At 46.2% G+C, this 14978-nt stretch overlaps 1 protein-coding gene across 2 annotated transcripts in view; it reads right to left on the minus strand.

The window, feature by feature from the left end:
* The window catches only part of ZNF654 (zinc finger protein 654), a 118341-nt gene that overhangs the window by 21447 nt on the left and 81916 nt on the right, over window positions 1-14978 (minus strand). Inside the window, exon 4 of one of the 2 annotated variants that reach the window (XM_079766652.1) lies at window positions 1731-1866. The exons of the other annotated variant lie outside the window; for it this stretch is intronic. Within the exon in view, the coding sequence (XP_079622778.1) occupies window positions 1731-1866 (136 nt within the window). The remainder of the gene's footprint in view (window positions 1-1730; window positions 1867-14978) is intronic. 2 annotated transcript variants of the gene reach the window in all.

Raw genomic sequence — 14978 nt, forward strand, 5'->3', positions numbered from 1 at the left:
ATATTTGCCTTGCAATTCTATTTCCAACATATGATAAACAGACACTGATCTGTACAGTTAATGCAAAGATAAACCTCACACTAGTCTTCACCCTAATGATCACCAACCAGAGAAGAGTCATTCATATTAATGAGGCTCTAGAGCAGCTTTTCCCAGAGTGAGGTAAGTCAATGTAAGTATGAAAGGACTATATGTGCAGAACTATATATTAAGGCCATCAGCCCTCACAGCAACTCATAATATGTTTGTTCTAGCTCCTACTCAGAGAAGTCTAAAAGCTCTCCTAAAAGTCCTAACTTTTCACTCCTTTGGAAGCTCTGTCTTATCTACCTCCTACCCCCCTCCCCAGTCTCCTCATAGTTTCCTTCAGCCTGTCACCCTTGCCTTACCTATTATTTGACTCTACCTTTCCTCAACCATCCAACTCTTCCTCCTCAGTTCCATATGCTTCAGTTCTTTTATTCCTTCTCCAGACCCTCATACCAAGTTCGTCTCATTTGTATCCCTTGGGCATATACCACTGTCACATATATACTTTAGCCCTTTCCTCCTATTTTGTCCTATCTCCCATCTCATCCCACTGCTTTGCACTACTTCTTCTGGCCTTATCTTTCATCTCCTCTCACATCTCTGTCGTTGGCCTCCACACTTGTATCTGGGTTGGCTTGCTCTTAAGCCCAAGAATCACAGCTCCTTCTCCACTCATCTCTACCCACAACCCATCCCTACCCTCACCCCTTAACCTGGGACAGATGGACAGATCCTAACCCACTGAGCACAATCTGTAGTATGATGTGTCTTTCTCACCAGACCAAGGTCTGAATGGTTCCAGAGCTGGGAGTTTTTGTCTTTTCCTTTTGGCAATCTTATAATTGTACTTCTTAGGCTCTCTCCATGCATTCAAATGTTTTTCACAGTTTTGTGCTTATTCACTACTGCTCAGCTCTACATTCTAATCTTTGGTGATCAAAAACGTTCTGTGGCTTAGGAATAATATGTGAGAAGCAGTTGACAGAGCCTCCTTCCTCAAAGGAAAATTCTGGCCCACAGGAACCACTGTACATCTAGGTTTAAGAGGAGGTGATGTCAAAGAAGTATGCAGGCGGTAAAGGGATGAGGGAAAATTTAACTTCTATTAATGGATGAAGTTTGGGAAATACTGCTCTCCAGTATTTGGAATTGAAATTTATTTTAATTAGTCACTCATTCACTTACACAGCCATCATGTGGTCATTCATTCGGTCAACATATACTTATATTAAGCACCTACTCTCTACCAGGCACTGGGCTAGGTGTGGGATATACAGTAGTAGTGACAAAAATCGGATGAGTTATAGCCCTCACAGCTGCTTCTGTATAAGGGAGATCTCATGTGCTTAAGCAGGGTATTTTGTTTTGTTTTAAAAGGGTTTGGCAACTTAAATAGATATTTAAACTATAACTGCAGTGACAAAAGCAAAGGAACTCTCTGTAAGTAAGATCTGGACAATAAATGTGTTAATTCCCATTAGAATGGGAAATTACTAGAAATAAATGTATCCAACTCTAGTGTCAAAAATCACTCTTAGGGCAGGTTAGTACAACAAATTAAACACACTTTATGTAAAAATACATAACTCTTACTCAATATTATAAAATAAAGAAAAATCACTACTACTGCTCTAGTGAGAAAATCAAATTGTGTTTGCTTCTCACAAATGTTGGTTTTGATTTTGAGTTTCCTGAAGTACCTATCTCCTGAGATGCTGGCTGGGCTTTAAGAACAGCTTGCAACACTGGATCTTCCCATGGGCCACCATCTCTAATGATTCGAGTCACCAGTTCCAGATTCACATTTCCATATCTGCGGAGGTGATTCTGGCATTCCTAGGAGAGAAAAATCATTTTGGCTTTATGAATTTAAAGGGGTTAAAATTAAACTTGATCATTATTGTCAATAAAATGACTGATGGCCAATGAGACAGCTATTAAATTATAAAAGAGAAAGGGTTGTTAAAGTAACCTATGTAGGGTGTCAAAACCCATTAGTACACAAGTTGACTTTAATGCCAAAGGTTACACAGTTTGTACATAACTGGACTTAAGAAATCCCATTATAATAGGGATGAAGTGTAACCTAAGGAAAAAACTTAAGGAATGAATTATTTCTAGGAAGAAAATCACATTGCTAAAATGTAAGAAAAAACTTAATGGATGCATCATTTCTAGGAAAAGCACCAGGTTGCAAAAACCAAACAGAAACACAGGATGCATCATTTCTAGGAAAAGAACCAGGTTGCAAAAATGTAAAAGTTAAATGCTTACTTAAATTTACGTGAGGGTTCACAAGGTTTCTGTTAACAAGGGCAAGCAAAATCCTGACTAAGAAAGGGGTAGAAGGGTCCAATGCAGACTATGGTTGACAAGTACACGTAGGTGCCCTGCCCAATCCCAAATGTATTATCCTAGTTGTGGTACAAGGCTGAAAGATGAAAATTCTATTCTACTTTGTTGTGCAAGTACATTGTAGTCTTGGAATGAAAAATAACAAGCTTAAGGAGTGAATCCGACCTATAATATGAAGACTTTGCATTTGGTTTAAGATAAAAATGTATTGGTAAGTTAGGCATTAGCTGATAATTTGTCTATGCATATTCTGGTGTTTTTTAAAAAATATATTTGAAATGTTTTTAGAGAATTTATTATCTCATACTTGTGATTATAATATAAACTAGAGGCCCGGTGCACGAAATTCATGCGGCGGGGGGGGGGGGGGGGGGGGGTGTGTCCCTCAGCCCAGCCTGCACCCTCTCCAATCTGGGACCCCTCAAGGGATGTCCGACTGCCCATTTAGAACCGATCCTACCGGGATCGGGCCTAAACGGGCAGTCGGACATCCCTCTCACAATCCAGGACTGCTGGCTCCCAACTGCTCGCCTGCCTGCCTTCCTGAGTGCCCCTAACTGCTTCTGCATGCCAGCCTGATCACCCCCTAACCACTGCCCTGCCAGCCTGATTAATGCCTAACGGCTCCCCTGCCAGCCTGTTCGCCCCAACTGCCCTTCCCTGCAGGCCCAGTCACCCCCAACTTCCCTCCTCTGCCAGCCTGGTCACCCCTAACTGCCCTCCCCTGCTAGCCTGATCGCCCACAACTGCCCTCCCTTGCAGGCCTGGTCCCTCCCAACTGCTCTCCCCTGCTGGCCACCTTGTGGTGGCCATCTTGTGTTCACATGGGGGCAGGATCTTTGACCACATGGGGGCAGCCATCTTGTGTGTTGGAGTGATGGTCAATCTGCATATTACTCTTTTATTAGATAGGATTATTAGATAGGATATAAGCCTGGTGCACGGGTGAGGGCCAGCTGGTTTGCCCTGAAGGATGTCCCGGATCAGGGTGGGGGTTCCCTTAGGGCGTGGGGCGGCCTGGGCGAGGGGCCTGTGGTGGTTTGCAGGCCGGCCACACCCCCCCACCCCCCGGCGACCCAAGTGGAGGCCCTGGTATCTGGAGTTTATTTATCTTCTACAATTGAAACTTGGTAGCCTGGAGCAGAGCCAAGCCTTCTGCTTGCTCCATGGCAGCAGCCATTTCTGTTAGAATTTATTTATCTTTTACTAGAGGCCCGGTGCATGAAATTCATGCACGGGGGGTGGGGGTGGGGGGCGTCTCTCAGCCCAACCTGTACCCTCTCCAATCCGAGAGCCCTCAGGGCATGTCCTGCTGACCTTAGGCCCGCTCCCTGTGGTTCTCTGCTCTCTGCGGGGCTAGCCTGCTCCACACTATAGCGATGGGCAAGCAAGCCCTGCTGGGTGCTGCCTGCAGGCCCACTTGCCTGTTGTGGGTCCCTGGCAGCTAAGGCCAAGCAGGCCCTGCTGTCTGCTGTCAAGCTGCGCCACTGCACCCACCCCCAGGCCCACCCTGAGGTTGCCTGTCCAGCCCTGCCTGGCTCCCCGGGCCCCACAGCAGCTGCGGCCGCTGGGGTCTGGCCCTGCCTCCCTCTTTGGCCCTTGAAGGAGCCTCGGCGGCTGCTGACCAGGCCCTCCCCCAGTGCAGGAGCATGGAGGTGGGTCCGGGCGCGGGCGTCGCCCCGCGAACGCTGATGGGGGCGGGTCTGGGCGCCACCGCTGCCGCCCCGCGAACGCTGATGGGGGTGGGTCTGGGTGCCACCGCTGCCGACCCGCGATCGCTGATGGGGGCGGGTCTGGGCGCCGCTGCCGCGCTAACGCTGATGGGGGCGGGTCTGGGCCAATCCGGTTGTTGAGAGGCCACCCCGAGTCCCGCCCCCCAGCCTCCCGCCGGCCCAATCATGGCCGTAGCGGAGTGATGCTTATTTGCATAGTACTCTATTATTAGATAGGATAATTGAAACTTTGTAGCCTTAAGTGGAGGCCTGGGCCAGCCAGGGTGCGTGGAAAGTTTGGCTTCTTCCATTGCCGGGGGCAACCCTAGCCTCCTGCTCTTTCCAGCTCCATGGCTGCTGCCATTTCTGTTTGGATTTATGTATCTTCTATCATTGAAACTTTGTAGCCTTGAGTGGAGGCCTAGGCTGGCAAGGGCAGGCGGAAAGCTTGGCTTCCTCCATTGCCAAGGAAACCCAAGCCTCCCTCCTGCTCTCTGTGGCCGTAGCCATCTTGGTTGGGTTTATTTGCATATTTGCTCATGATTGGCTGGTGGGTGTAGCGGAGTGATGGTTATTTTGCATATTACTTTTATTAGATAGGATTAGATTGGACTTACTGCCCTCTACAGTTTTTTAAAGCTAAATTTTCTATGACCTAATATTTTATCTGGTGAAATATAAACTATTCCAAGCATAACCATGTAGTTGTTACGTATTAGGACACTCTACAAAACCAGCTTTCAGTAATTGGTGGATGTTTCACTAATCCATATGTGCTTTCAGAGATAGTTTGAAACTGTTAATCCTATCATTGATTTTGATGGCAATTACATGCCTGCTCCTGACAATACAAGACTTTGTAAGACATTCAGAATATAAAATCTTTATTATTGGACACTATGGTATGAACAACTATTAATGCACACTGTGTAGTATTCTCTTTTGATGACTGCTGATCCTTTTATCAGGGTACATTGACCTTTCCAGAAACATGTAACTTATTGATGCTGACAGTCCTATCTTTCAGGAGGCTTGCACTTGGTTCCTTAAGCTTAAATGTCTCAAGTTTGTTTCTTTGTGTATTTATTTACTTTAAATATTTATTGTTTAAAGTATTTCATGTGTCCACTTTTTCCCACCATTGAATCCCCACCCTCACTGTAGCCTACCCCCCCGCACCAGGCTTTTACCACCCTTGTGTCTGTGTCCATGGGTTATGCATATATGCATACAAAATCTTTGGTTGATTACTCCCCACCCACCTACCCTCCCCTGCTTTCCCGCCAAGATTCTGCACTCTGTTCCATCTTTCCATGTCTATGAATCTATTTTGGTCATCAGTTTATTTTGTTCATTAGTTTCCACATATGAGTGAGATCATGTGATACTTGTTTTTCTCTGACCTATTTCACTTTCATGATACTCTCCAGGTCCCTCCATGCTGTCACAAAGGGTAAGAGATTCTTCGTTTTTACTGCTGCGTAGTATTCCATGGTGTAAATGTACCACAACTTTTTTATCTATTCATCTACTGATGGGCACTTGGGCTGTTTCCAGAACTTAGCAATTGTAAATTGTGCTGCTATGAACACAGGGGTGCATACATTCTTTCTGATGAATGTTTCAGGTTTCTTAGGATATATTCCTAGAAGTGGGATCACTGGGTCAAATGGCAGTTCCATTTTAAATTTTTTGAGGTAACTCTATACTGTTTTCCATAATGACTGCACTAGTCTGCATTCCCACCAGCACATCCTCCACATCCTCGCCAGTACTTGTCATTTGTGGATTTGTTGATGGTAGCCATTCTGACAGGTGTGAGGTGATACCTCATTGTCGTTTTAATTTGCATCTGTCTGATGATCAATGACTTTGTGCATTTTTTCATATGTCTCTTGACCATCTGTATGTCCACTCTGGAAAAGTGTCTATTTGGATCCTTTGCCCATTTTTTAATTAGATTGTTTGTCTTTTGTTAAGTTATATGAGGTCCTTATATATAAATATTTTAGATATTGACCCTTTATCAGATGTATCATTGCCAAATATGTTCTTCCATACACTGGGCTCCCTTTTTGTTTTATTGATTTCTTTTGCTGTGCAGATCTATATTTTGAGGTAGTTTTATTTTAATTTATTTATTTTTCTTAGTTTCCTTTACCCTTGGAGATGTATCCGTAAACATACTGCCACAAGAGATGTCTGAGATTTTGCTGCCTATGTTTTTTTCCTAAGACTTTTATGGTTTCAGGATTTACATTTAAGTCTTTTATCCATTTGAGTTTACTCTTGTGTGTGGTGTAAGTTGGTGGTCTAGTTTCATTTTTTTTTTCCATGTATCTGTCCAATTTTTCCAACACCATTTATTGAAGAGACTGTCTTCACTCCATTGTATGCTCTTGCCTCCTTTGTCAAATATTAATAGAGCATAATGGCTTGGTTTGATTTCTGGGTTTTCTATTCTGTTCCATTGGTCTAGATGTCTGTTCTTGTGCCAGGACCAGGCAGTTTTGAGAAGAGTGGCTTTATAATATAACTTGATGTCTGGTATTGTGATCCCTCTAACTTTGTTCTTCTTTCTCAGGATTGCTGCAGCTATTTGGGGTATTTTTTGGTTCCATATAAATTTTTGGATAGTTTGTTTTAGGTCTAAGAAATATATACCATTGATATTGTAATAAGGATTGCACTGAATCTATAGATTGCTTTGGGTAGTATGGACATTTTAATAATGTTGATTCTACCAATCCATGAACACAGTGGTGTATTCTTCCACTTGTTTATATCTTCCTCTATCTTTTCAGAGTACAAGACTTTTACCTTCTTGTTTAAGTTTATTCCTAAGTATCTTAATTTTGTTGTGGCAGTGGAAAATGGAAGTTTGTTTAGTTTCTCTTTCTGAGAGTTCATTATTGGTGTATAAAACAGCCATCAATTTGGGGGTGTTGATTTTGTAACCTGCTACATTGCCAAATTCTTTTATTAAATCTAGTAGTTTTTTGGTGGAGTGTTTAGGCTTTTATATGTACAATATCATGTCATCTAGGAATGAGTTTTGTTTCCTCCTTTCCAATATGGATGCGTTTTACTTCTTCTTCTTATCTGATCACTGTGGCCAGGAATTCCAGTATTACATTGAATAAGAGTGGTGTAAGTGGACATCCCTGTCTTGTTCCCATTCTTAGAGGAAATGGTTTTAGTTTTTAGCCATTGAGTATGATGTTCCCTGTAGGTTTCTCATATATGGCCTTTATCATGTTGACATATACTCATTCTGTTCCCACTTTGCTGAGAGTTTTTACAAAAAATGGGTGTTGGCTGTTGTTGAATGCTTTTTCTGTGTCTACTGATATGATTATGTGATTTTTGTCTTTCAGTTTCTTTATGTGATGTATCATGTTTATTGATTTGTGAATATAGTACCAGCCTTGCATCCCTGGAATAAATCCCATTTGGTCATGGTGTATGATCTTTTAAAATATATTGCTGGGTCCAATTTGCTAATATTTTATTGAAGCATTTTAGCATCTATGTTCATCAGGGATATTGGCCTGTAATTCTCTTTCTTCGTAGTGTCTTTATCTGATTTTGGAATTAGGATAATGCTAATTGATTATTGGCCTCATAACAAGAGCTTGGAATTGTTCCTTCCTCTTGGATTTTTTGGAGTAGTTTGAAGAGTACATGTGTAAATTCTTCTTTGAATGTTTGGTAAAACACCCCTAAGAAGCCATCTGGACCTGGGCTTTTGTTTGCTGGGAGTTTTTTGTTTACTGCTTTTATTTCATCAGTTGTTATTGGCCTGTTCAGGTTTTCAGATTCTTCCTGATTCAGTTTTGGGAAATTATATTTTTCTAGGCATTTGTCTATTTCACCCACATTGTCCAGCTTGTTGGCTTTGAGTTCATAGTATTTTCTTGTAATCCTTTGTATTTCTGTGGTGTCAGTGGTGACTTCTCAGCTTTCATTTCTGATTTTATTTGAGTTCTCTCTCTTTGTTTCTTCTTGACTCTGGCTAAAGGTACATCAATCTTGGTTATCCTTTCAATAAACCAGCTCTTGGTTTCACTGATTTCTCTTTAATTTGCTATGTCATTTATTTCTGCTCTAATCTTTATTATTTCCTTCCTTCCACTTGCTCTGGGCTTCTCTTGTTCTCTTTCTAATTCTTTATGTTGTGGGATTAAATTGATTATTGTCAATTTTTCTTCTTTTTTGAGGTAGGCCTGTAGTGCTAGGAACTTCCCTCCCAGGACTACTTTTGCTGTGTCCCAGAGATTCGGGGTTGTTGTGTGTTCATTCTCTTTGTTTCCAGGAAGTTTTTTATTTCTTTCTTGATCTCATTGGTATCCCATGGATTGTTTAATAAAGTACTATTTAGCCTCCATATGTTTGAATGTTTCTGGGTGTTTTTACTGTAGTTGATTTCTAATTTCATTCCACTGTGATCTGAGAAGTTACTTGATATGACTTCAATCTTCTTGAACTTGTAGAGACTTGTTTTGTGTCCTAAGATGTAGTCTATCTTTGTGAATAGCCCTGTGTGCTTGAAAAGAATGTATATTCTGAAGCTTTGGGGTGAAATGTTCTATAAATGCCAATTAAATTCCACTGATCCTAGAGGAGCCAAGATGGCGGCGGAGGTGAACGGCTGATCTGTTGCCTCGCATGGCAGTTTCGGAAATACAACTAAAAGATGGACTGGTGAGCGCGGCAACTCCTGCTCGCGTCTCCCCAGGCCGGGCGGCTGCTCCTCTCAGTCAGCACCTCAGCCGGGGCCATGAGCTCGTGGGCGGCCGCAGCAGCTGCTGTGGCGGCGGCCGCGGACTCGGCGCAGTGGCTCTCGGTGAAGGAAGAGACCATCTTTCTGCAGGACGGGCCCATCCGCGTCACCGACATGGCCGAACTACCCAGTGAGATCCTCGGGGCCCCGGAGACCGCCAACACTGACTCAGAGGAGTTCCCGTCTTACATTCAAGTCCTTTAGCCATTTTGAGAGAGGAGAACCAAGAAGGCAGCAAAGTTAAACAAAGGAACTTTGCCGCACACAGCAATTTCAAGGATACAACTGGAGAACGGAGCGTCTGCCACCCAGAACCACAGGAGAGCTGGCTGAATGGTGGATTTACAGCTAAGAGGGAAGAGGAAAGAGCGAACTCGGAGGAGATAAGGTGCGGAGGCGCGTGGGTCGGGCTGGTGGCGGGGGAAGGGACGTGCGGCTTTTGTTCCAACCTTAGGGGAGATTAGCTCCCCATCACCCTGAAATCCAGCTTCTGGGGACGTGCGGGAGACCCAGACGCCTGCGGGGAGAGGCTGGACTCTCGGCCTTCGTGTCGGAGAGTGGGAGTAACTTCCTTGCGGAGGTGCGCCCAGCAATCAGTGTTTGATGCGCTGGAGTGCGGAACAAGGGGGCTTAGAAATGTGGAAAGCAGAAAAAGCAGACTTGCAGCCAGTTTGGTTCGCCACACCATGGCCTGGTGGCGCCCTGAGGCCCCGCCCCGCCCTGGGACCCGCCCCGCACGTTTTGCAGACCCACCCCGCACGTTTTGTATGCCCACCTGGGCTCCAAGCAACGGCTTTTGCATGTGGGTGGCCTGCCCTATGGCAGCTTGACCAGATAAACTGCGGTTATAGTCGGACTGCTCCAGGGCCGCTCAGACAGAAGGAGGAAACTGCAGTTTTTGCTGTAATTCCTGCTGAGTGGCCTCAGGCAGTAGCTGACCTACACTCCATTGGAGACCCAGAAATGAGGGCATCTAGTGGTCGGTGTGAGATGACACCAGATTTCAACCACTCGCATAAGGGACACATTCAAGAGGCAGACTCAGTGAGCGCCAAAGCCTTGCTGCACCAAGACCCGGCCCATAAACGTGTCTCCTGCACAGCAACTCTTCCTTTATAGACACAGAGGGTCCGCACGGCCAATTGGCCTGGAGGACAATTCCTCCCAGCGACACCAACAACAATCAAGACTTAACTATACAAAGGAGGACCAAGACGGAGGCATAGGGCGGAAGCCTGATTGTTGCCTACCACAACCATTTTGAGTCTACGACAGGAGAGCAGAGCAGACACCATCCAGAACCACCGGAGGGCTGGCTGAGCAGATGCTCTACAACTAGAATAAAAGAGAGGGGTACGCGGGATGATGCTGATGCCGGTGACCCAAAGATCACACTATAAGAACTAAGGCTCAGGCGACACAATGGCGGCCTAGAACGTGCTCGGCGCAGTTCCCCCGGCGGTCTCCGGCTGAGGGGAAGGCTCCACTCGCTGCCGAGCACGGACAGACGAGCCACTGGAAGACATGGGGTGGGAGACTCCACGCTTGCTGACCTCCGAGTCCTTCAAGAATCTCAACGCCCCGGAAGCGGCCAGGTGCGCACGTTCGGCGACCAGCCACCACTGCAGACCCAAGGGCCGACGCAGCCACCCCGGACCAGCCCGCCGCCGTGCACCGGGCACACCGGAGCTTCGCCTAGCCCGCCGCCCAACGAGTTCTGTGGCGGCTGCCCTGGAGCTCTGAGAAAATGGCCGAAGGAATTGCTGAGATGGAATTGACCAACAGGAATTGGGATCAAGAAGACGAAACCCCGCTGGGTCCCGGATCCGGGTGAAGCCGCGCACCCCTGGGTCCGGGTGAGGCTGGGAACTGGGTCAGGGTGAGGCTGGGTCTGGGATCCGGGTGGGGCCGCCCCCCATGGGTCCGGGTGAGGCTATGCGCCCCTAGGTCCGGGTGAGGCTGGTACCTGGGTCCGGGTGGGGCCGTGCGCCCCTGGACCCGGGTGAGGCCACACGAACCTGGGTCTGGGAGAGGACACGCGCCCCTGGGTCCGGGTGAGGCCACGTGCCCCTGGGTCCGGGGGAAGCTAGATCCCGGGTCCGGGTGAGGCCGTGTGCCCCTGGATCCGGGTGAGGCTGGGTCCTGAGCCCGGGTGAGGCCACGCGCCCCTGGGTCCGGGTAAGGCCACGCGCCCCTGGGTCCGGGTGAAGCTGGACCCCGGGTCCGGGTGAGGCCGTGTGCCCCTAGATCCGGGTGAGGCTGGGTCCCGGGTCTGGGTGAGGCCGTGGGCCCCTGGATCCAGGTGAGGCCACGCAACCCTGGGTCTGGGAGAGGCCACGCGCCCCTGGGTCCGGGTGAGGCCACGCGCCCCTGGGTCCGGGGGAAGCTAGATCCCGGGTCCGGGCGAGGCCGTGTGCCCCTGGATCCAGGTGAGGCTGGGTCCCGGGCCCGGGAGAAGCCACGCGCCCCTGGGTCCGGGTGAGGCCATGCGCCCCTGGATCTGGGTGAAGCTGAATCCTGGGTCTGGGCGAGGCCGTGTGCCCCTCTGGATCCGGGTAAGGCTGTGTCCCGGGTCCGGATGAGGCCGTGGGCCCCTGGATCCGGGTGAGGCCACGCGACCCTGGGTCTGGGAGAGGCCACGCGCCCCTGGGTCCGGGGGAAGCTAGATCCCGGGTCCGGGTGAGTCCACGTGCCCCTGGATCTGGGTGAGGCCACACGCCCCTGGGTCCGGGAGAGGCCACGCGCCCCTGGGTCCGGGTGAGGCCACGCACCCCCTGGGTCCGGATGAAGCCGTGCCCTTGGGTCCGGCCGAGACCCAACCAGAGGGAATCGAACCTGCATTACCACCATTTGTTCACCATCCAGAGCAGAGGGGTCAATGCCGACATGTACACATAAGGAACTGGTGGACATTGATATTGGGTCTCAAAAGAACTGTTGGTCCAGAAAGAAACTCACTACAGACTGATTCATTTGCCTGTCAGCATAACTATTATTGCTCATCTCACATTCAGTTCATATAAGTATATCTCTAGTGACACATGATCTCGCTCATCTAGGGGAAATGATGAACAACATAGACTGATGAACAAGAACAGAACCAGAAACAAGGAGGCATCGATCGGACTATCGGGCCTCCGAGGGAGGATAGGGAAGATCAACTGGCCTGCTCCGTGGGGGGAGGGGGGAGAGATCAACCAAAGGACTTGTGTGCATGCATATGAGCCTAACCAATGATTAAGTTCAACAGGGGGTTGGGGCATCCGTGGGGAGGGGTGTGGGATGGGAATGGGGGGATGAGGACAAATATGTGACACCTTAATCAATAAAGAAATTAAAAAATAAAAAGAAAAAAAAAGAAAAAAGAAATTCATAAATAAATTCCACTGGTCCAATGTGTCCTTAGAGTCACTGTTTCGTTGTTAATTTTTTGTCTGGAAGATCTATCCAGTTAAATCAACGGGTGTTAATGTCCCCTACTATGACTGTATTGTTGTCTATCTCTCCCTTAAAGTCCTCTAGAAATTGTTTTATATATTTCAGTGCTCCGATATTGATTACATACTAGTTTACCTGGGTTATATCCTTATTGGATTGATCCCTTTAGTATTCTGTAGTGACCTTTGTTATCTCTTGTGATGGCCTTCATTTTGAAGTCTCTTTGTCAGATATGAGTATTGTTACCCCAGCTTTTCTTTCTTTTCCATTTGCATAGAAATTTTTTTCCAATCCCTTCACTCTCAATCTGTGTGAGTCTTTTATTCTGAGGTGGGTCTTTTGTAAACAACATACAGTTGGGTCATGTTTTTCTATCCATTCAGCTACCCTATGTCTTTTAACTGGAGCATTTAATCCATTTACATATAATATTATTATTGATAGGTACTAATTCATTGCCATTTTAATTATGTATGCCTAGGTCAGTGATGGCAAACCTATGACACGTGTGTCAGCACTGACACGCGTAGTCATTTCTGATGACACATGGCCGCTGAGGCGGCCGCATGCCGAGGATAAAACATTTGCTGCTCCTGAGGATGAAACATTTGCAAAATAATGTTTTTTCCTCAAAGTGACACACTACCTGAGTTATGCTCAGTTTTTTGGCGAAGTTTGACACACCAAGCTCAAAAGGTTGTCCATCACTGGCCTAGGTTTTTCTCTCCATTTCTTCTTATTACAGGAATCCATTTAGCTTTTCTTACACTACTAGCTTGGTGGTGATGAACTCCTTTAGACTTTTTTTGTCTGGGAGACTCTTTGTTTCACCATCTATTTTGAATGATAGCTTTGCTGAATATAGTAACCTGGGATTCAGATCCTTGCTTTCCATTACCTTAAGTACTTTATGCCTTTTCCTTCTGGCCTGTAGAATTTCTGATGATAAATCAGATGACAGGCTTGAGAGCTCCTTTTTAGGTAACACTTTGCTTTTCTCTTGCTACCTTTAAGATTCTCTCTTTTTTAATTTTTGGCACTTTAATTATGATGTGTCCCGGCATGGGCCTGTTTGGGTTCTTCTTGTTTGGTACTCTCTGTGCCTCCTGAACTTTTGTGACTTTTTCCTTCACCAGATTACAGAAGTTTCTGTCATTATTTCTTCATACATTTTCTCTATCCCTTGCTCACTTTCTGCCTCTTTTGGCATACCTATGCAAATATTATTGTTTCATGTTGTCCCACAACTTCCTTAGGTTGTCCTCCTGTTTTTTTAATTGTTTTTTTCTTTTTCGTTCTCTGGTTGATTTTTTTCTACCGTCTTCCAATTTGCTGGTCTGATCCTCAGCTTCCCCTAATCTGCTGTGTATTCCTTCCAATATATTCTTTATTTGTGCTGTGTCATGACTGTTTTCATAGTTACTACATGTTTTTCATGCTGTTCTGCATCATTACCATCATTATTTTGAAGTCTGTATAAGATAAATTTCTTATCTCCATTTCATTTATCTCTTCTTCTGGAGAATTCTCTTTCATTTGTGCATTGGTTTTTTGTCTCCAGAAATTCAGATGCTGTCTGTGGGAAACTGGCCAGCCCTTTCGCCTCTCCACCCTTTCTACCAGTCTCTATGCAGTCTTCACTTTCCAACCTTGGTTATCGGAGTTTTCTCCAGGTAGTCTTCAGTTGATTTTTTAGGATTTTTTTTTTTTTTAGTTGTAATTCCATTTTGTTCCTGGGAGCCTGTCTGGTAGTATCCACTTACTCCACCACCATTTTTAAGCTCCCCTCAAGTTTATTTATTATAGTATTTTAAGCTGGAAATAACTCAGGCTCTCATGTCTCTTCAAAGTGATTTATAAAACATCAGCAGTTAAACTAATGTACGGTATTTCCTTCTCAAACAGATTATTTTAAGAAAAATACACAGAGAAAGTGAAAATATTCCTGAGATCACGATATACAAGAATTATTAACCACTAGTGGCCCAGTGCATGAATTTGTGCACATTGAAAGTAAATTAATTAGAAGAAAAAATTTTAAAATTTTTATTTTATTGATTTTTTACAGAGAGGAAGGGACAGGGATAGAGAGTTATAAACTTCGATGAGAGAGAAACGTCGATCAGCTGCCTCCTGCACACCTCCTACTGGGGATGTGCCTGCAACCAAGGTACATGCTCTTGACTGGAATCGAACCTGGGATCCCTCAGTCCGCAGGCCGACACTTTATCCACTGAGCCAAACAGGCCAGGGCTAGAAGTGTCAACCAAATTCACAATCGACAATGAAAGATAGAAACACACACGTGCGATGGGCGTGAGAGCTTTATATGTATCATGTATGTGCAAGTCAACTTAGCCTTTTATTTATATATTAGAGGCCCGGTGCACGAAATTCGTGCACAGAGGGGGTTGTCCCTCAGCCCAGCCTGTACCCTCTCCAATTTGGGACTACTGGCTCCCAACTGCTTGCCTGCCTGCCTTCCTGATTGCCCCTAACTGCTTCGCCTGCCAGCCTGATCACCCCCTAACCACTCCGCTGCCAGCCTGTTTGCCCCCAACTTCCCTCCTCTGCCGGCCTGATCACTCCTAACTGCCCTCTCCTGCAGGGTTGATCACCTCCAACTGCCCTCCCTTGCAGGCCTGGTCCCTCTCAACTGC

Source organism: Cnephaeus nilssonii, assembly GCF_951640355.1.
Source record: "Cnephaeus nilssonii genome assembly, chromosome: 3".
Lineage (NCBI taxonomy): Eukaryota > Metazoa > Chordata > Mammalia > Chiroptera > Vespertilionidae > Cnephaeus > Cnephaeus nilssonii.